This window comes from Podarcis liolepis, assembly GCF_965112155.1.
Source record: "Podarcis liolepis genome assembly, chromosome: 9".
Lineage (NCBI taxonomy): Eukaryota > Metazoa > Chordata > Lepidosauria > Squamata > Lacertidae > Podarcis > Podarcis liolepis.
In genome coordinates this window covers 5,560,798-5,582,430 of record NC_139564.1, presented here as the reverse complement: position 1 = coordinate 5,582,430, position 21,633 = coordinate 5,560,798, and the positions used below count along the sequence as shown (strand labels likewise).

The window sequence follows — 21,633 nt, the reverse complement described above, 5'->3', positions numbered from 1 at the left end:
ATGTCCCTTTTATTGCACTGATGATGATTCGTGCTCACGGTGCTTACAAGGCAGTTAGATGTGACGCTGCTTTTAACCAGGTCTTTGGTTGACATGATTGACATCCTATACCCTTTTAAAATGTGGCTCTTTTTGGGGCCTGTGTGTGTTATTGGGTTATTGTATTTGCTTTGATTTTATATGTTGTGATCTTTTCTGTGAACCGCCCTGAGACCTCTGGGTATAGGGCGGTATATAAATTCAATAAATAATAAAAATAAAATAATAGTAATAATACTGCACCTGCAAAGGTTTTGGGGCAGACACAATGATTTGTTTCCAGTCAGGACATGCCTCTCACTCGCTGCTGAAATCCTTCAGCTCCTTCTAGCACCTGTTGCAGGCTTTTAATCCCCACCCATACCTGGCTATTTTTTATTTTATTTTATCTTTTGCACTATAGGCTCTTCAAGATGCAGAAACTCTGAGGAAGCATTGCAGAAGAGGGAGAGGACAAGAATGAACGAAGAGCGAAGCGAAATTGTGCTGCCGAATCATATATAATGGTTCGTTTGGGGGCAATGGAGTTGGTGCGTACACAAACACAAAAGCCTTTCCTTAAATTCTGTGTTCGCAGATGGCGATACTTCATTGTCAAGCCCAGTTGCAGTCCAGAAACTCTTTTTTCTTTTATTTTCTTTTTTGTCTCTCTTCTTCGAGGGAATTGCGGCAGCATGCAACAAGTTGGGTGGGGGCCGGTCTCGGGGTCCCGCCTTCAGGGTTGGGGAGACGACGATGGCTGCACATCTGGGTGTGGCGTTGGGGCCTAGGAATGAGGTTGGCGATAAAAATCCCACAAGATTGGGGGGGGGGAGAGAGATAGGTTCTTCCCTACTGAATCCCAGATCTTTGCTTGGTGGTGGGGGGAATAGCTGGATTGCTGGAGATTTTGGGGTTCAGCTTCTTGTCCCAGGGCAGGTAACACCATCTTCTTTTTGGTCCCCCCCCCCCACAAATAAATTAAAGAGTTGTGTTTCCATCTTCCCTGGGATAGTCTGCCTGCCCCCACTTCACAACAGAACATGGTTTTAAGATATTAGAACTACTAATATAGCAGATTGCAGGGGGCTGGACTGGATGACCCCGTGGGGCCCCATTCCAACTCTACATTTCTATGATCTATGAAGACAGACTGGCCTTCACAGCTTTCCCATGTGAAGCGGTAATATAAGTTTTGGCCCCGTTTTCAGAACGATCGCATGCCAGCCATTCTGGCCCAATACAGATGCTCCTGACCTCATGCACTTCTTATTGTTTCATAAATACAGTTTCTTAAAAAACCCCACCAGCCTTTCGTGACGTGCATTAAATTCCTAGGGATTGCAAGCGGCTATTCATCAGCCCTGCAGCAAAAATGCCTGCCACTTGCCGAAGAAATATTGAAGCGAATATGCTGACAGGAGCAGAACTGCTAACCACAGTCTTGTCTTGTCTTCCTTCAGAGAAGAACATACATTCCCCCCCCCCTCCTATTGTCTTTTAAAAAAACAGAAACTGATGTGGAGGAATCCAATAAAAATATGCAAATAATTAGAAGCAATGCAAGAGGAATCTAGCATGGCTTTGCTGACGAATCAAAATCTGCTTTCCCAAAACCTGAGTGGCAGAATGCCCATGCCATTAGTGTAATTATATGCTGACTTGGGCATGAAATTTATGAAGGATTTGGGGGGGTAGAAGTGCCTTTGCGGCCCAGGTTTCAGGGGGTTAAAAAGACCAACTTGCTTCTTTAATTCATCAATGGGCAAATCAGGAGAACCAGATTTAAAATTAGGGAGATATGAATGGGGAACATTGGAAAGATGCCTTATGCAGAGGCAGGTGGTCAGTCTTCTTGCCTATGCCATAAGAATGGAAGAAGAGTCCTGCTGTGGCCGCCAAGACCATATAACACCGGTCTTGAAAGACCTACATTGGCTCCCAGTACGTTTCCGAGCACAATTCAAAGTGTTGGTGCTGACCTTGAAAGCCCTAAACAGCCTTGGCCCAGTATACCTGAAGGAGCATCTCCACCCCCATCGTTCAGCCCAGACACTGAGGTCCAGCTCTGAGGGCCTTCTGGCAGTTCCCTCCCTGTGAGAAGTGAGGTTACAGGGAACCAGGCAGAGGGCCTTCTCGGTAGTGGCACCTGCCCTGTGGAATGCCCTCCCATCAGATGTCAAGGAGATCTACCTGACTACCTGACTTTTAGAAGACATCTACCTAACTACCTGACTTTTAGAAGACATCTGAAGGCAGCCCTGTTTAGGGAAGTTTTTAATGTCTGATGTTTTGTTGTGTTTTTAGTATTCTATTGGGAGCCACCCAGAGCGGCTTGGGAAACCCAGCCAGCTGGGCGGGGAATGAATGAATGAATATTACAGTCATACCTCATGTTACAGACGCTTCAGGTTGCGTTTTTTCAGGTTACGGACCACCGAAACCCAGAAGTACCGGAACGGGTTACTTCCGGGTTTCGGCAGCCGTGCATGTGCAGAAGCGCTGAATCGCAACCCGCGCGTGCACAGACACAGGTTGCAAACGCTGCGGGTTGCGAATGTTCATCCTGCACGGATCACATTCGCAACCCAAGCATCTACTGTAGTACTATTATTATTATTATCGTCATCATCATCATCATCATCATCCGGCCAATGGCCCATCTAGTCCAGCGTTCTGTTCTCACAGTGGCGAACCAGATGCCTCATCAGGGAACCCCAAAAGCAGAATATGTGCACAAAGAGGCCTCTCCCCTCCTGTGGCTTATAGCAACTGGTATTCAGGAACATTGATGTCTCCAACTGTGGAAGCACAGCTTCGCAGTGAGTAGCTCCCTTCTGCCTGCAAAAGAACCACCAACCAAGGGCTCAGAACAGTTCCCTCTGCCTCACAACCAGTTCCGGTCCGGTCAACATCCTGAACATCTATGCACCCACTATATGCTTTGATGTACAAACCAAGAACCAGTTCTACGAGGAACTGCTCCGGGCTGCCAGGAGGGTCCCAGATTGCGAAGACCTCTTCCTAGCTGGGAGGTTTCAATGCCAGAGCTGGGGACGATCATCACACTGAGGACAACTGCATAGGTCATCATGAATGAGAATAGACCAAGGCTGTTTGAGCTGTCCTCTTATCACAGCCTCTGATTCACAAACACCTTCTTCTCCACCAAGGCGAAACACCGAGTGTCCTGGGGAACCTAAACTGCACACACACATATTCCTAATGCAGCCTGCCTCGCCTTACAGGGCTGTTCTGAAGATTGCTAAAGCCAGCTTCCCCAACATGGTGCCCTCTTCTGGACTCCAATTCCCATCAGTCAACATACACAGCCGATAGCCAGGATGGTGGGAGAGAGCTCTGGTCCAAAATACCTGGATGGCACCAGGTGATTTAAGGGATGGAAGATATACTCAAAAACAGTTGAGATGCAGTAAAGAGCTGCTTAGCTCTGCTGACATTATACAACTGACGTAACTTTTTTCCTTCGCCTGTTTTAATACTTCAAAAGCAGCTCTCATTACTAGAGCCGAGCGAGCTGTTCTGAGATTTCTACCCAGGATCTCTCTCTCCTAGGTCAGAATTAGTCATCCGTTCCTATTTGCAGAAAGAAAACACAAACACCTAATTGGAATCATACTTAAAAATAGGAAAATAGCTCGCACCTAAATCTGAAGAAAAACAAAAACCGGCCTGTGTTGAGTTTTTCTCTTTTGTCTTTTCTGAGCTTTTAAGACCACCTCGCTATTATTCCTTGGTATATATATATTTTTTAATTTCAGGGATGCAACTGAGACCTGGGGTGGTGCTGCAGATGTCGGCAACAAGGGAGAGAAACAAAAGGGATCCTAAGAAATTGCAACCTCTGCCAACCCCGGAAAGCTTATAAGCAGGTGTCTGGAAGCCCATGTCATGTTGAAGGAGGTGTGAAACATCCAATAAGGCTTCCATCGCCCTTTTGGGTCCCTCGCTGAGCCTGGCTGAGCTCTTTCCTTCGCATGCGTGGCGAAGAGACGGCTGTGTTGCCACTGCCAGTTCTAAAAAATAGCAGCCCCTTTCGCTTTCTCGTCAAAAGAACCTGTTGCATCCCCTGAGCTGCGGCTATTTCACTTCTCACCCTGCGGCAGAGCAGGCGGGGCTGAGATTTCCAACCCCCTGGAAGCCGCAGGTTTCATCGCACCCCACAATAACTTGCTCATTCCGTCAGACAGGGAAGGGAAAAAATCCAGTTCTCCAACGTGCACCGAGAACCTGCATTCTGAAGTGTATACGAGGCTCTGGGGCAATTAAACTGAGACCGTTTGAGGTGGACCTGCCAGGCGACACAAGAGAACGCAAGGAGGGCCTGCCGGATCAGGATCAGATGCCTGTGGGAAACTTGCAAGCGCAAGAGCGCAAGAGCACTCCCAGATCCTGTGGTTTCCAGCAGCTGATGCTCAAAAATGCAAAACAGCCAGCAAAAACAGACCTCAGCGTAACACTCCACATGGAAGTGTTGCACTCAAAATGAAAGCATGGCACTCAAATCGGAAGCGTAACTCTCTGTGATGGGATGATGAGCTGCTTGTGCGTAAAATCCAAGTCCCTCAGAGTTTGGTCAAGTTTGCAAACCTCTGTCTGTGACGGAGCCCCTTAAACATGGCTCCGTCAGTCGCTGGCAGATTCCGACAGTGGCTGCTTTCGGAATCTCTTCCAACATAAAAGCTCCTTAACGGAAACACGTCTTCTGGACTCTCTGCGTGACAGTTTCCGGCGAGGAGTGGGTGTCCCTACAGGAGGTCCTGAAACCTCCCCACTGTTCTCGCTGGAAGTGTCTCTGAGCCATCCCTCCTGCTCACTTCCCCTCAGCTCACCTCCTCTCCCCCTGCTGGTTCCCTCTTCAGCTGCTGAGTCTCTCCCAACCTGTGTGAGCCCTTCCACCTCCCTTCCTTCCGATGGCAGTTCCCTGACACTCTCAAAACAGAGCACGTCCAGCTTCCGAAAAAAGTTCACAAACCAGAACATTTACTTCCAAGTTGTTTGCCTACCAAGGCATTTGAGAACCAAGGTACCACTGAGATTCCAATTTAAAAAGAGATGCAACCTATCTCACCATAGAAAAGGAATATGGTACCCAGGTTGCTCGCATCCCTGCTAGGTCTGGTGTCGAGGTGCTTGCAATAGACAAGCAACTTCCACCATGGCCCCTTAAAGCCAGACTTGCCCTGGGCAGCTATTGCAGGAGGGGATGGCTTCTGGCAGAAGACTGACCCCTGGCAGCCGAAACTAAATAATAGTAATAAAAATTATTTCCAGTAGCACCTTAGAGACCAACTAAGTTAGTTGTTGGTATGAGCTTTCGTGTGCATGCACACTTCTTCAGATACCCTGGCAGCCATTCAAATAGAGGACTGTCTTCTGCAAAGTAGGACACATGGGCACCCTGAGACCAGAGCTTGCCTTATTTGAGCACTGGAAGGAATCTCTAGACCTGGGCAGCGCCTGGCCTCCCCACATACACAGCATTTAATATTTTCATTTACATATATTCATTCGAAATAAGATGGGGTATGTACTCTTTCTCATTACTGTTTGTATTATGGTTCATAATTTTTGTAAAGTGATATGTGCACGCAGGCCATCGTCTGCAAAAAAATTATTTTCAGTTTACGAAGCAATTCTATATGCTCCCACCACGCTGACAAAGAATTCTACGAAACAGTAGTCAACATCTGGAATCACCGTTCAGTGTTGGACATCATATTTGCTGAATACAGAAAGCTTCACAGCTCGTCTTTCATCGTACAAAGTCTGGTACCTCGCTTCATTTAAAGATTTTCAGAGACTTTGAGTCTAAAGATATCGTTTTGTACTTGTTATGGTTTGAAGGAATTCTATAGATAAAGGTAAAGGGACCCCTGACCATTAGGTCCAGTCATGGCCGACTCTGGGGTTGCGGCGCTCATCTCGCTTTATTGGCCGAGGGAGCCGGCGTACAGCTTCTGGGTAATGTGGCCAGTATGACTAAGCTGCTTCTGGCGAACCAGAGCAGTGCATGGAAACGCCGTCTACCTTCCCGCCGGAGTGGTACCTATTTATCTACTTGCACTTTGACGTGCATTTGAACTGCTAGGTTGGCAGGAGCAGGGACCGAACAACAGGAGCGCACCCCGTTGCGGCGATTTGAACCGCCGAGCTTCTGATCGGCAAGTCCTAGGCTCTGTGGTTTAACCCACAGCGCCACCCGTGTCCCAAGCAATTCTATAAAGATTGTCCATTGTGTATGTACATGGTCATTGTGTTGCGTAGACATTGCTGACCTCCCCATATACACAGCAGCCTCTTCTGCAAACTCTACAGAGGCCAGACCATTTTGACTTTCCCCTTGCTCATTCGGGGTTTATCCTGGCCCTTCTGAAACAAAACCCTCCGGCCTCCGACCTCGAAATCGCACGCGAGAACTGCGCACAAGCGTTCCAAAGGCTTTAAACCGTGCGAGCGAAGTTCCTAAGAGACATTTAAATTCTTTCCCCCCTTCTTGAACTGCCCTTGTCAACCAGGAAGCACGGACAGAGGCCTAACCTATCGGGGAACACAATTGGCCCATCCATTTTCCATTCTCGGAGTAGGAAGCGCTGAAGTGGCCGGCATCCCACCCTGACATCAGGGTTTCTAAAATAGGATTTATCAGATGGAGCTCGCGGGGCCGGCATTGTGCCTGGCGACATGAAAAGGGCTTTGCTATTAATGTGAGGAAACGCAACTATTGTGTGCAGAATGATACCCATGCCGTCCCAGACCACTTGTCTCTGGACGGCTCTCTCTCTGGAATTCCTTGGCGCCGACAGAGTGGGCTCCTTCTTATATCCACGCAACCCCTCCTTTTTGGGGGGGGGTTATCTCAGCAGCGGGACCCACCTCCTGCTCTCACCCCCCCCCCCGTTTTGGAAGCTCTCGCTTGCCGGTTAAGTTTCCCGGTGGTTTGCCCCGGGTGTGCCTGCGTTGCGTCTGGAGCGCTTTTCAGGAAACTGTCGATTCAGTATCTCGGCACGGTCTATTGTGTGGAGGGTGGGACAAGCCTTATTAAAAGTGGGTGTTTGTGTGCAAGAAAGTGTAAAGGCTGCCCCATTATTACAGCTAAACAAAGCCACATCCTGCCTTCCAACTGGCTCTCCACCAAATTGCTACCACCGAGAAAATAATAATAATGATTTAGGAAAAGGGGGGGGTGGACACAACCACTGCCAGAAACTTTTTCCTTTCTTGTTTTCGACCTCAGGCACAGATGCACGGAGAAGTGTTTGCCGTTAGCAAACAAGCCAGCTAGTAAAAGAGTGAGCACAGACGGGGGAAATAAAAAAAATGACTTGCCCTTGGTCCCATCTTGGTCAGTACTGTCTACACTGACTGGCAGAAGCTCTCCAGGATTCCAGATTGGCCTTTCCTGGAGATGTCAGGATTGGAACTCGGGACCTTCCGCACGCACAGCAGGTGTTCTTTAATGGAGCTACACTCCTCCCCAGCTGGCAATATCCAATATTTAACTTCACAATCTTGAATCTGAGAGCAGAAATGGGCTCACCTTTCAGTTTCCCCACAGAAAGCCTCTCAGACTCAAGTTTGTCATTTTGCTAAAGGAGATGTACAATGAGCTGAAGATGGCCGAGGCAAGGACATTTCAGGTGTCCCTGCGTCTGGGGAGGGTGGGATACAAATAAATTATTATTATTATTATTATTATTATTATTATTATTATTATTATTATTTGCTTGTAAGCTGCTTTGGGATTCCTTTGAACAGTGGGGTAGAAATACAATACAATCAATCAATCAATCAATCAAATTGTGCTGTGGAACGAGAAATGGCGTCACAACCAAATAACTTGTGTTTTCCTCCTGGCGCTGGTTGTCTAGGTCTAGGCAAACTAAGGCCCGGGGGCCGGATCTGGCCCAATCACCTTCTCAATCCAGCCCGTGGACGGTCCGGGAATCAGCGTATTTTCACATGAGTAGAATGTGTCCTTTGATTTAAAATGCATCTCTGGGTTATTTGTGGGGCACAGGAATTCGTTCATTTCCCCCCCAAAAAATATAGTCCGGCCCCCCACAACGTCTGAGGGACTGTGGACCGGCCCCCTGCTGAAAAACCCCTGGTCTAGGACAATGCAAAATGCCTGCAAGTTCAGGGCAGAGGAATTATCCACAGCAGACACCCTGTACCTGAAAGACAGAATGTGTGAATCAAACCTTTTATCTTCAGAGGCTTAAGTTCCAAAGGTTGTGTGGCCATCTGTCCTGGATGCTTCAGCTGAGATTGGGTTGGACTAGATGACCCTCGGGGTCCCTTCCAATTCTACAATTTTCTGATTCTTAAAAGCTGCATTATTCTCCTAACTTTGAGCAAAAAGTCTCAGGTCTAATTCCCCATATTTTTCAATCTGCTGGAATGTTGTAGTAGTTACTGTACACAGAGCTACTTCCTTCCACCACTAAAGCTATCACAAACCTGCAGACCCGTCAGATACCTTCCTAAGGACTAGTAACTTCTCGGGCACATAAAATTTAACATAGTTCTATGAATCCGCCTTTGCTCTTAAGACATGGAAGTGGCCCCAGAAACCTGAGAGGCGGACTCAGGTCATATTTCTGAATGCTCTTATCCTTACCCCCACCCCAAAAAAGAAGACCTGCCATGTGTAGGGTACAACACAGTTCTTTTCCAATACAGTGGTACCTTGGTTCTCAAACAACTTGGAACCCAAACACTGCAAACCTGGGAGTAACTGTTCCGGTTTGTGAACGTTTTTCGGGAGCCAAACTAGCTCCATTTTGGGTGTTACGCTTCCGTTGCAACGGCTCTCAACCTCTGGGTCCCCAGATGTTGTTGGATTACAACTCCCATCATCCCTGACCACCGGTCATGCTGGCTAGGAATGATGGGAGATGTAGTCCAACAACATCTGGGGACCCACAGGTTGAGAAACACTGGTTTAGAGTGTTACGCTGAGGTCTATCTGTTTTTGCTATTTATTTTGCGTTTTTCTGGCTCTTTCCTTTTTGTTTCTGTGACTGTGTGGAACCCAGTTCAACTACCGATTGATTGATTGATTGATTGATTGATTGTGTGACTGCAGTACATTGTTTATTGCTTTCATTTTATTGCTCAATGGTCTCGTTAGATAGTAAAATTCATCTTAAATTGCTGTTTTAGAGGTTGTTTTTAAAAGTCTGGAATGGATTGATCCGTTTTGCATGACCAAAGCGCGCCTTGGTTTTGGAACGGACTTCCGGAATGGATTAAGTCTGAGAACCAAGGTACCACTGTATTCAAAAAGTTCCAATGTCAGCCTGGATAGCTCAGTTGTTGAGAGCGTGGTGCTGATCACGCCAAGATTGCAGGTTCGATCCCCGACCGGGACGACTGCATTGCAGGGGATTGGACTAAGCAATCTTCAGGTTTCCTTCCAATTCTGTTATTGTATGATTCTAAGGTGGGATGGGGGGGCCATTTAAAAACATAGCGCAGCCCTGAATTCCACAAGACAGACTTCCAATGTGACTAGCTTCAATAAATTGTGCAAGCCCTGTTCTTTTTTCCCTCCCTCTCCTTCACTCCCCCAGGCGAAATTATGCTAAAGTTTAGCACACTGGCAGTTTTAAAAGCAAGCCTATGACAGCGCAAGTATGAGATTTATTATAGTTGCATTATGCACATGCATCCAAACGCCTTGAGGCTCTGGGCATGTTTTCTAAACCTAATAAATAACAACATGAACAGTAAGGGGTTGTTGCTTTCAATCGCATGGCTCAGATGAGCCTGTTAGGAGTTAAGTGCTCCCAGAGAGCTCAGAACATAGTTTTAAAGGGTATAAAACGTCTGTTCCCAATGGTCTATTAAAACAGGAGTTGAATGCTATTACGAGAGCGGTCTGACCTATCAATGGGGCAGGGGGACGACCAGGTCAGCTGTCCATCTAGTCGGTGGCTTAGGGGGGTGGAAGAGAAAATGAGAGCAGCCACAGCAAGGGTTTCCCCTTAAACCACCAGAAATTCTGCCTTTGCAATAATTGCCGTCATGTTCAAGACCAGCAGAGAAGCCAGAAACGTCACAGACAAAAGGGAGCATTGCAGATCCTCCAAGTGTCCCTGTTTTCCAGGGACAGTCTCGGATTTACAGAAGCCGTCCCGGTTTCCGATTTGATCCCGCAATGTCCCGCTTTGACGGGAAAAACCCAAAACAAGCGCGATCAAGTACCGTATTTTTCGCTCTATAAGATGCACCAGACCTCAAGACGCACCTAGTTTTTGGAGGAGGAAAACAAGAAAAAAAAAATCTGAATCTCAGAAGCCAGAACAGCAAAAGGGATCGCTGTGCAGTGAAAGCAGCAATCCCTCTTGCTGTTCTGGCTTCTGGGATAGCTGTGCAGCCTGCATTCACTCCATAAGACGCACACACATTTCCCCTTACTTTTTAGGAGGGAAAATGTGAGTCTTATAGAGCAAAAAATACGGTATTCCAAAAGGACTGGAGCAAATTTATACAATATTTGAAAGATCATTGTAAGCAATTAACGACACTAGCAGGGTTACCCAAAGACTTGTAATGAGAAATTTCTCACCTTTCTATATTTATTTAAATTTTGAGGTATCTTGCCATGAGTTATATTAGAATTGGGAAATATATAAAATGCTGTGATACAAAGATTACTTTCGAAAGCCATCAGGTGGGAGGGAAGGAAGTTGATAGGCTCTAAAGAGCCGAAGAAGTAATGTGGATAATAATGATGTGATTATATATGTTTAAATGGAAAATTAATAAAAATTAATTTTTTAACAAAATATTATAGTCTCAATAAAATATAAATAGTAAAAAAAAAAAAAAGAATATACAAGCATGGTCTCTGTCAACTGAAGAAGAGGCAGTGGCAGAAAGAAAATGAGTTCCCCTCCCAGATTTTTTTGGAGGAGGAGGAAGAGGCCTATCGATGGCTACCAGCCCTGAAGCCTCTCCTCTGCCCCACAGTCGAAGGCAGTGATGCTTAAGAATATCAGTTGCTGGAAACCACAGGATGGAAGAGGACTCTTGTGTTTGAATTCTGCTGTTGGCATTCCCAGATGACACATCTGGTTGGCCACTGTGAGAACAGGATACTGACCTAGATGGGCACCCTTCTTATGTTTTCATTTATTTTGTTATTTTAAAATATTCAGCCTGAGGGTAGCTAGGTGCCAGCTTGCTGCAGTACAGTGGTACCTCTGGTTGCGACCGGGATCCGTTCCGGAGGCCCGTTCGCAACATGAAAAGCCCGCAACCTGAATGTCAACATTTCCCCCTTTTTAAGGGAAATTCTCTTATTCCGAATAGGATTCTTCACAAGAAAAGGGAAAAGTTGACAGCTATGGCATGATTTGGTGCTTGTGCGCATGCGCGAAGCGCGATTTAGCACTACTGCGCATGCGCGAGCAGTGAAACCCGGAAATAACCCTTTCTGGCACTTCCGGGTCGCCGCGGGACGCAACCTGAAAAAACGTAACATGAAGCAAACGTAACATGAGGCATGACTGTATACCAAAACCGCTTCTCAGGTATGAGAACGAAGCACTGAGCAAAGACTAGGCATGCCTCCTGAGCGCAGATTAAAATTTAACATTTAAAGATTAGCAGAGCAAGGTGTTTCGTTTCGTTTTGACAAATGGTGTCAATCATGCCAAAAAAGGATGTCTGTCTCTGGCAATGTTTCAGCACTCCTTGTGAAAACGTTTAATTATTGCAATTGCTCTCACTTGCATCAACTTGAAGATCAAATCTGATTGGCTATGTAGTATTTTGACATGTTCCCTGATTGGCTGAGACATCCATGGACCAATACAGCCAAGGGAGAAATCAGCCCCCACCAAATTGGACAACCCTTAACAGGCCTTAGCCTTCCTACCTCAACCAAAATTGCCAGTTTTTGCAGGAAACTGGGACACATTTGCGTGCAGCTGTGGAGTTCAATTAATCATTAATTTCAGAATGTGGCAGCAGCAGTCTAATGGGCAATAACAATAATATTTGAACAGCCTGTGTGCTTAGATTAAATTTGAATGCACTGCATTTTTAAATTGCTTTTCTACAGTGCATAATGATTTGGAAGAGATACTTTAGAAACTAAGCGTGTCGCGCAATTTCTAGGAAGCACTAACGCCCAGAGAAATTTATATTCTAACAGCCTTCTGAAGACTGAGGTTGCATGAGTCATACCTAGGAGCCCGTGCATAGAGAGCGGACGGCTGCAAATTTTATTTAACTCTTCGTTGTTCAAAGCGATTCTCTGAGACGTGCAGTGGCCTCTGTGCAATCTGTTCCCAAGAAATTGCTATCAAAGAGATACTGTACCAAACGTTCAAGTAGGAATTTCTCCCTTCAATCAAATAGTGATGGCTGTGAGAACTTAGCCAACGAACCCCAAACCAAGTCTTTGGTCCAGGGAGCGAGAGAGTCCGTTCGACTCTCCAACAGCTCTTACCACCAGAAAGTTCTTCCCTACGTTTAGTCAAAATCTCCTTTCTTGTAACTTGAAGCCTTGGGTTCGAGTTCTACCCTCCAGAGGGGAGAAAACAAGCTTGTTCCCTCTCTCAAGTGACAACACTTGAGATGCCTATCACGTCTCCTCTCTGTCTCCTCTTTTCCTGGTTAAACATACCCAATTCCCTCAACCGTTCCTCATCAGGCTTGGTTTCCAGACCCTTCATCATCTGGTTCCAGCCTCCTCTGTACATGTCCCAGCTTGTCCACATCCTTCTTCAATTGTGGTACCCAGAACTGGACACAATAGTGGTGTGGTCTGACCAAGGCACAATAGAGCAGTACGTCCTTTGACCTTGTCGATGTAGCCAGTAAAATATTTGTGGGGGCCAAGCCTCCCCAAAGTTGATGGGCATTGCCATTCAAATGGTGTATGATAAATGATGCGGGGGGGGGGGGGGCTTATCTGACCCCGCAATATGTTATTCAAGTTGCCCCCCCCCCCCCGTTTTAGAGAACGGATTGTCAGTTTCTGGACGTGCATAAAGATGTGCTCCACCTTCTCCAAAATGCGCCAACCTCTCTCATGCGCTGTTATTATTTACTTGGGAAAACTTGTAAACTGCTTAATCAAAAAGAAATACAGCCATACCTTGTTTCTCAAACGGCTTAGTTGACGAATAAATCGGCTCTCAAACGCCGAAAACCCGGAAGTAAGTGTTCCGGTTTTTGAATTTTTTCGGAAGCTGAACGTCCGACGCGGCTTCTGTTTAACTGCAGGAACCTCCTGCAGCCAATCGGAAGCCATGACTTGGTTTTCGAACGGTTTTGGGAGTCGAACGGATTAAGTTTGAGAAGCAAGGTTCCACTGTACATCTCTAGGCAGGGTATATAAAGCACAGATAGAAACCAGCAGATTTAAAAAAAAAACAAAACTAGTGTGTATATATAACTAAACAATGTGTCTGGGTAGCCTTCCCAGCATGGAGTGACATTTTTAGAAGAAGTCGTAAAACAACATAGCAAAGGTGCCTGCCCAGTGTTAATAGGCAGGCAGTTCCAGGCAGAACTCAGGTCCTGCTCAGAGGTTTCCCATCGCCGCATCTGGCTGGTTGCTGGATTGGATGGGCCCCTTATTCTGAATAGGATTCCTCGCAAGAAAAGGGAAAAGTTGGCAGCTATGAGCCGGACGTCTCTCTGCACTGCAAGACAGACGCCTCACAGCTGTGGGCCAAGCGTTATACGGCGCATGTTTGGGTTCAGCAGGCGATGGGAGTCACGTAACTTGCAGCTTCCGAAAGCAGCAGGGGAAACAGCCTTAGACCCGCCGGGGAAAGCTAAGAGCAAGGGGCCGGCATCCTCTATTCATTCCGGCGAGGGTTTTTTCCCTCTGCAGTCAAACAATGCTAATTCACAAGGGCAGGATTTTTCGAATAGCAGAGAGGCAAATAATGGCACAATCGATTGCGTAAACAGAATAGCAAGACAGGGACGCAGCGGGGGCACAATGAGCAGGCCGGCATTCTGGCACTCCTCCATGCACACCCCCACGGGAAGGTGCTAAATTTAGCTGTCCCTCATTTCGCCTCGCCTCGCCCTGCGTCCACCTCCTCACCCAACCCTCCGGGGGCCGCCGGGCTTATTGCATTGTCAGCGCAGGCGTATCTCAAGGTGCAGAGAGAAGAAAGCGCCTCGTGGTGCAAGGAGAAAGATGGAAAGATATATGTTGCAGTTCATGGGAGAGAAACATAGCAGGAGCTAATGCAGATGAGTCAAAGAGGTGGTTTCTCCCTAGGCGGAGAAGGGCAGCCTAGCCAGAAAGAGTGAGAGAGATGCGCTACACAGGGCCACAGAAACATAAGAAATTGCTTTGTGCCAAATCAGAACACCGGTCCATTTAACTCAGTGTGGTCTACATTGTCTGGCAGCAGTTTTCCAGGTGAGCTACTGTCATGGACTGGCTGGATGCAGAGGAGTGGGAGGGAGGCAACCGCTGGGAATTGCCAGGGGAAGAAAGCTCAGTCAGGGGATTAGTGGTGGGTCGGAGGGAGAAGAGGGAGCAGACTGGGAGGAAGAGGCAGCAGGGTTTCGTGAGCTGGGAGAGTCTGTGGCAGAGAGCAGTCCAGAATCAGAGGCAAAAGCAAAGGTTGGAGAGTAGGGGAGGGGCCAAGAGGCAGAGATGAGGCTGAAGAATCCAGGGAGTATCTCCCTCCTGCTGCAACCAGCTCCCCTCCCCAGTGGTCTCCCAGAACCAGAAGAGGTATGAAGCGGGAGGAGCACATTCTGGCATGGTGGCATAGTCTCAGATTGCTTGGGAAGGACCGGGGAAGGGAGGAGACTTAGGGAACTGTGGGATCTTCAGTCTCCACAACAGGGGCAAGATCTACCAATTTGAGTTGCTGAGCTCGCTAGGCCTGACCTCCTGCGTCAACCTTGTTTCTGTGAGTAAACAGTTAACTTCGCTGATGCCGTGTGATTTCTTGCTGACCTGCTCCTGACAGCTACAGCATTTTCTTTCAATTTTAAGAATGAGGGAAGTGCTTTATACTGGACCAGGCCATTGGGGCATCGAGCTGACTGGCAGCAGGGGTTCAGATGGGCTTTACAGGGGGTTACCAATGTGATGCCCAAGGGCACATCTGCAGAGGCCTTCCCTGGTGCCCACAGTGTCCGCTTCCCCTGCCTTTCCTCTTGCTGAAATTAGGCATGGAGGCAGCATTCTGTTGCAGGCAACTGAAGAGATTTGTGGTATGTGCTTGGTTGTAGTGTGTGTGTGTGTGTGTGTGTGTGTGCGCAATTCTCACAAGTTTCCCCCCGTCTGGAAATGTATCCATAGGCCCAAAATGTTTGACAACCCCTGGCACGGAACGAGATTTCCCAGAAGCTCAGGCACCTGCTGTTGTGCTAACACAGTCAGCAAACATCGCAGATGGAAGCGAAGACAAGCGGGACGTTATGGGGGAAATTATGTATTGTAAAAATGATGCGGACGACTCTTTGTGTCTCTGTTGTGCCCGTGCTTTGTTCTCCTCCTGATGCGATCAACTGTACCATTATACACCTTGTGGCATATAGAAACATGACACAAACGCACGTGCAAACAGAGTTTCAGATAAAAAAACCTTCCAATTCTTCTGCAAATAGAATGCAGCCTGTGTCTTCAAAATTGACTTCCATAGTCTTAGGTGTGTGTTTTGTGTGTGGGGAGAGCGTTCTGTTAAGTCTTAACACTTTAGGGGCTAATTCAGTGTTTCCCAGCTTTTTACAAATCTCTCTCTGGGAAGATGGAAGTATTTTCCAAGCGTGCCAGGAAAAGGATATTTTTTTAAGGGCAGCCTCTTTACCCATCTCTCCCTCTGCTTAGGCCAGTCCACCCGGCCTTGGCTCAACTTGTATTAGTCGCACGGTCACACCTACAGAAGTGAGGCCAATTCCTGTTTGAGTTCAATAAACACACCACAAAGAGTCTTCCCATGCGCCGTCACACAACCGAGTCCTCTAACAGGTGCCAAGACGACCGCCTTGTGCAAAATGAGAAATGGCCCCGTTCTCGTTCGCACAACACTGTAAACCATGGTTAAGCTTAACTATGGTTTAAAGGTGAACACACAGCCTGGTGTTGCACGGGGAGAAGATCACAGCCGCTACTTGGAGTTGAGACGTGTTTTGGTTTAGCGTTAACATCCAAACAAAGTCTTGTTGGGAGAGAGACAAACCATGAGTCTGGGCTTGGATACAAGGTTCAATCAAACCATGGTTTTGTTGCCAGTAGCGTGGCGGCAGCAGGACCAGAGAGGAGCAAAGGAGGGATGATTTTCTCCCCATCACCAACACAATGGTATCCACCTTTAAGCCATCGTTAAGCTTAAAGGGTAAAGGGACCCCTGACCATTAGGTCCAGTCGTGACCGACTCTGGGGCTGTGGTGCTCATCTCGCTTTATTGGCCGAGGGAGCCGGCGTACAGCTTCCGGGTCATGTGGCCAGCATGACTAAGCCGCTTCTGGCGAACCAGAGCAGCGCACGGAAACACCGTTTACCTTCCCGCCGGAGTGGTACCTATTTATCTACTTGCACTCTGACGTGCTTTCGAACTGCTAGGTTGGCAGAAGCAGGGACCGAGCAACGGGAGCTCACCCCGTTGCAGGGATTCAAACTGCCGACCTTCTGATCGGCAAGTCCTCGTCTCTGTGGTTTAACCCACAGCGCCACCCGCGTCCCATCGTTAAACTTAGCTGCGATCTAAAAAGTGATGTGCAAACCAGGCCATGGAAAACAATTTTACAACCAGATGGGAATTTATGAGAGAGAGAGAGAGACACCAAGATGGTCTCAGGTATGAAGGAGGCAGCATCCTTACCTGTAACGTTTTGCTGTACATCCAAGTTGACATTCACAAAGAACCTGATGCTGTCCCCGGAGACGATCGAGGAATTGACGGTGTCAAAAAGTTCTTCACCCCCGACTTCTTCTTTGGTCTCACAGCCATCGTCCGTATCGCACTTAAGGTAGCCTGCAACAAGAGAGAGACTGTTTTATTGCTCACTCTCCGCCACACATCTCAGGGAATCAAAGCAAAGTCTTATCAAGGTGTTTTTTGCAAAGGCAGAACAAAGCAGCCATTTTTGCTCTCGGCGGAACCATGTTGTTCCCACCAGGCACGTTCCAAGCGTATTCTCTGAGCAGGTCAAAGGAATTTCAGACTCAGGAGGGAGAAATAAGAAAAAGGTACCAGAGCTGGGAGGAGAGGTGCGTTCGGGGCTCGAATGAGAATTCTGTCCTGGCTCATTCGCAGCTGCCTTTATTTTGCAATAAATTGGCTTCGTGCAACTTAAAGGCTGACCAAAGCTTGCCTTTTGTAATTGCTCCTTGAAGTCAAGAGGGTTCAAAACTTAAAGAAAAGAGAAAGCAGAGAGCCTCCACATTTTAATGAAATCTTGTTCCAGGATTTTGGGGAAAAGTCCAAGAGGAAGGTGCAACAAAATGCACACTATAAAGGGAGTTGGAGGATTGGAAGGTGCCTTATACAGAATCAGGCCATGGGGCCTTCTAGCTCAGAACTGCCCACACTGGCTGGCAGCAGCTCTCTGCGCTTTCAGGTCTTTCCCCCAGCCATTCCTGGAAATGGCAGGGACTGAACCAGGAACCTTCTGCATGCAGAACAGATGCCCTACCATTTTACTATAGCCCTTGCACAAGAGATCAACAGAATACAGGACAGTTATAGCAAGCTCAGTTGGTTAAAGCATGCTGCTGACAGTGCCAAGGTTGCCGGTTCGATCCCTGTAAGAGACAGCTGCCTATTCCTGCAAGGCAAGGGGGTGGACTTAATGATTCTCAGGGTCCCTGCCAACTCTATCATTCTAGGTCAAGCTATTTGGGTGTCCAGCCCAGCCTGGAGAGCACTCTGCCAGTGCCTCTCCAAGTCTTCTGGCGTCTTCCGCATCACCTGCTACTTTCATCCTTCTGAGATGAACTGAACCTGGAGGCTTCCTGCACACAAATCATTTATTTACAGTGGAACCTTGGTTCTTGAACTTAATCCGTTCTGGAAGTCCGTTCGACTCCCGAAACTGTTCAAAAACCAAGACACGGTTTCTGATTGGCTGCAGGAGCTTCCTGCACTCAAGCGGAAACCGCGGCGGACGTTCAGCTTCCGAAAAACGTCTGCAAACCGGAACACTTATGTTATGGTCTAAGTTGAATAGGATCCAAAATTCAGCAGTCTGATTGGTCCTAGAACAATTGGATTCAGAATGCAGCAGTCTGATAGGTCCTAGAACAATTGGATTCAGAATGCAGCAATCTGATTGGTCCTAGAACAATTGGATTCAGAATGCAGCAGTCTGATTGGTCCTAGAATAATAGGACCCAGAATGCAGCAGTCTGATTGGTCCACAGGAGCCACCCAATCCAGCTCCAGGTGGAAGTGAATCCGGAACCTGATTGGCCTACAGGTGAATCCCGGAATTAGCCAATCACGTGGGGCCCATTGTGTAAATAATGTATATAAAGCAGACATTCTGGGGGAACTTCCATTCTTCCTCACCACTATAAGCAGAATAAAGAGCATGAAATCCACTCTTGACTCCAAGTATATTTCAACTTACTTCCGGGTTTTTGGCGTTCGGGAGCCAATTTGTCTGTTAACTAAGCCTTTTGAGAACCAAGGTGCCGCTGTATTCCCATATGCACATCGCTTTTCTTCCACCTTGGAACCCGGGGCAGCAGCTTACGGTTCCCTTGCAGCCTCCCACTGCTCAGACTCAGACCTGGCTTCCTCCCTGAAGTATAGCTACAACATTTAAGCAGGAGCCCTCGAGGAAATCTGGTTTCTGTGCGTTCCGACGGGAACCGATCCATGCCACACAAAGACAGCAAGCATCCTTTTAAGGCTGCCATCTTCAGGCTGGATTCTGAACACAACTAGGACAACTAGGCTGCTCTGCGCCGGTCGCCAGAAAGGTTTCGTTTCAACATTTCCCACTCGCTCCTATTACATCATGCAACGCATGTTCAGCATACAGAGTTTGCTGCTGCAAAGAGGAGACAGAGACAGCCTCCAGCTGAGAAGGCTTTGAAAGGCAGGTGAGGAAACAAACTTCACTCGTATATGTTCATCTCACTGGTGATTGGAGGGGATGGGTATTGGTCTAATGCAAAACAGGCAGCTCTTCGTAAGAGCATGCACTGTGCCACAGCGTCCCACCCAAACCACCCGGAATGAGAACTACCAGGAATTTTTGAGATACGGACACACAGGGTTTTGATTGCAGAAACAATACTGGGGGGGGGGTGAAGCATCACACCTAGATTGCCAGCCAGATTAAATTAATTAGAAGTGCTTTGCTCGCTTTATTTAACCTCTTGCAAGCACAAATTATTGGCTTGATGTAGACATGCCGCAGTGAACTGGCTCTAAAGGATTAAGCAGCCCAAGTAGTCTTGCAACATGCAATTGGTTTAATAATAGGAGGTTCGCGGGCTTTTTCATAAACAATCGCTCCTGGGGAAAGCGAGCTAATGTTTCAAGCGCCACCTAGTTTTTAAACAATGTGGGGATCTGTTTGTTCTTTGGTTATGACAGGGCAAAACGTGGGTGGAGAACAAGAACTACCACCGTGTAGCTGAGGAAAGATGGGGTGCAAAAGGCAATAACAAAAAAATGTGATTTATTTAGAGAAATATTTCTATACTGCCGTAGCATGAAATAAAATAATAATAATAATAATACTACATTTTTATTTATATCCCACCCTCCCCAGCCGAAGCCGGGCTCAGAACGGCTAACAACAATAAAAGTAACACAGTTTACATAAAATCACAATCAATTAATTGACATGCATTCTAAAATCAATTCATTCTAAAATCAATTCAGAATCAAATTAATGGCAACCATTGGGCTAGAGTTCTGTGAGGATTACCGAAGGAGGGGGTCAGACTGTGCCTTGGCCAAAGGCCTGGTGGAACAGCTCTGTCTTGCAGGCAGAAAGATATCAAGTCCTGCAAGGCCCTAGTCTCTTGTAACAGAGCGTTCCACCAGATCGGGGCCATAGCCGAAAAAGCCCTGGCTCTGGTTGAGGCCAGCCTAACCTCCCTGTGGCCCAGGATCTCCAAGACGTTTTTATTTGAAGACCGTAAGGTCCTCCGTGGGACATAGCAGGAGAGGCGATGCCCAGGGTCAAAAGGTAACTGTTATGTACTGAGTTGAATAGGATCCAAACTGCAGCAGTCTGATTGGTCCTAGAACAATAGGATCCAAATTGCAGCAGTCTGATTGGTCCTAGAACAATAGGATTCAGAATGCAGCAGTCTGATTGGTCCTAGAACAATGCAGCAGTATGATTGGTTGGCAGGAACCACCCAATCATGCTCCAGATATAAGTGAATCCACAACCTGATTGGCTTTCAGTAGAATTCCAGAATTAGCCAATCATGTGCAGCCCATTGTGTAAATAATGTATATAAAGCAGATACTGTGAGGGGACTTTCATTCATTCCTCCTCACCACTATGAGCTGAATAAAGAGCGTGAAATCACTTTGCGACTCTGAGTATATGTCAGTAACACCTTTTTTCAAAGTTAGGGAAGGCAACCTTTTTGCTATTAAGAGCTGTATTCCTGGACAGCCCAGTTCAGTGTTTTCAACCAGTGTGTCGTGGCACCCTGGGGTGCCTTGAATGATGGTCAGTCGTGCCACGGGCAGCACTGGCCTCTGTCCCTCTTTCCATCCCTGATGAACCTCTTGCATCTCTGCCTCCCCAAGCCTTGCACAGCTGTTTCTTGCAGCAGCCCTGGCCACAAGCTCTCCAGGTGAATGGCGTCTCTGGTGCTGCCCAGGGGGTGCTTCCCAGGCCCCTGTGGGGCAGTGTGAAGAGGCATCTCTCTTTGGGGCAAAGGGGGCAGCTTGGAGAGCAGGGGCAGTAGCAATGGCTGCCCAGAGGACTCCCAAGGAGAGGGGAGAGGAGGGAACGCCCCACAAGGGAGGGTTTCAAAAAACATGATAGACTGCCAGCTCCACAGGCAAAGGGGTGACCTAACCGGGCTCCTGAGCCCCACAGGGGAGCCACAGAAAGAATGCAGTTGATCAAGGGAACCATGGACCCAAAAAGGTTGAAAACGTCTGGCTCAGTTTGGTTAGAGAGTGGTGCTGGTAACGCCAAGGTTGCAGGTTCGGTCCCCGTATGGGGCAGCAGCATTATCCTCCCTTGCAGCGGGTTGGACTAGATGACCCTCAGGGTCTCAACCATTCAATAATAATAATAATAATAATAATAATAATAATAATAATAATTATAATAATAATTTATTATTTATACCCCGCCCACCTGGCTGGGTTTCCCCAGCCACTCTGGGCGGCTCCCAACAGAATATTAAAATACAATAACCTATTAAACATTAAAAGCTTCCCTAAACAGGGCTGCCTGTTGATTCCATAAGTCAGGGGTAGGCAAACTAAGGTCCGGGGGCCGGATGCGGCCCAATCACCTTCTAAATCCGGCCCGCGGACAGTCCGGGAATCAGCGTGTTTTTACATGAATAGAAAGTGTCCTTTTATTTAAAATGCATCTCTGGGTTATTTGTGGGGCCTGCCTGGTGTTTTTATATGAGTAAAATGTGTGCTTTTATTT

At 47.3% G+C, this 21,633-nt stretch overlaps 1 protein-coding gene across 5 annotated transcripts in view; it reads right to left on the bottom strand.

The window, feature by feature from the left end:
- The window catches only part of SLC4A11 (solute carrier family 4 member 11), a 252,074-nt gene that overhangs the window by 90,699 nt on the left and 139,742 nt on the right, over positions 1-21,633 (bottom strand). For all 5 annotated transcript variants that reach the window (XM_083458672.1, XM_083458673.1, XM_083458675.1 and 2 more), the window contains exon 3: positions 16,863-17,015. In XM_083458672.1, the coding sequence (XP_083314798.1) occupies positions 16,863-17,015 (153 nt within the window). The remainder of the gene's footprint in view (positions 1-16,862; positions 17,016-21,633) is intronic.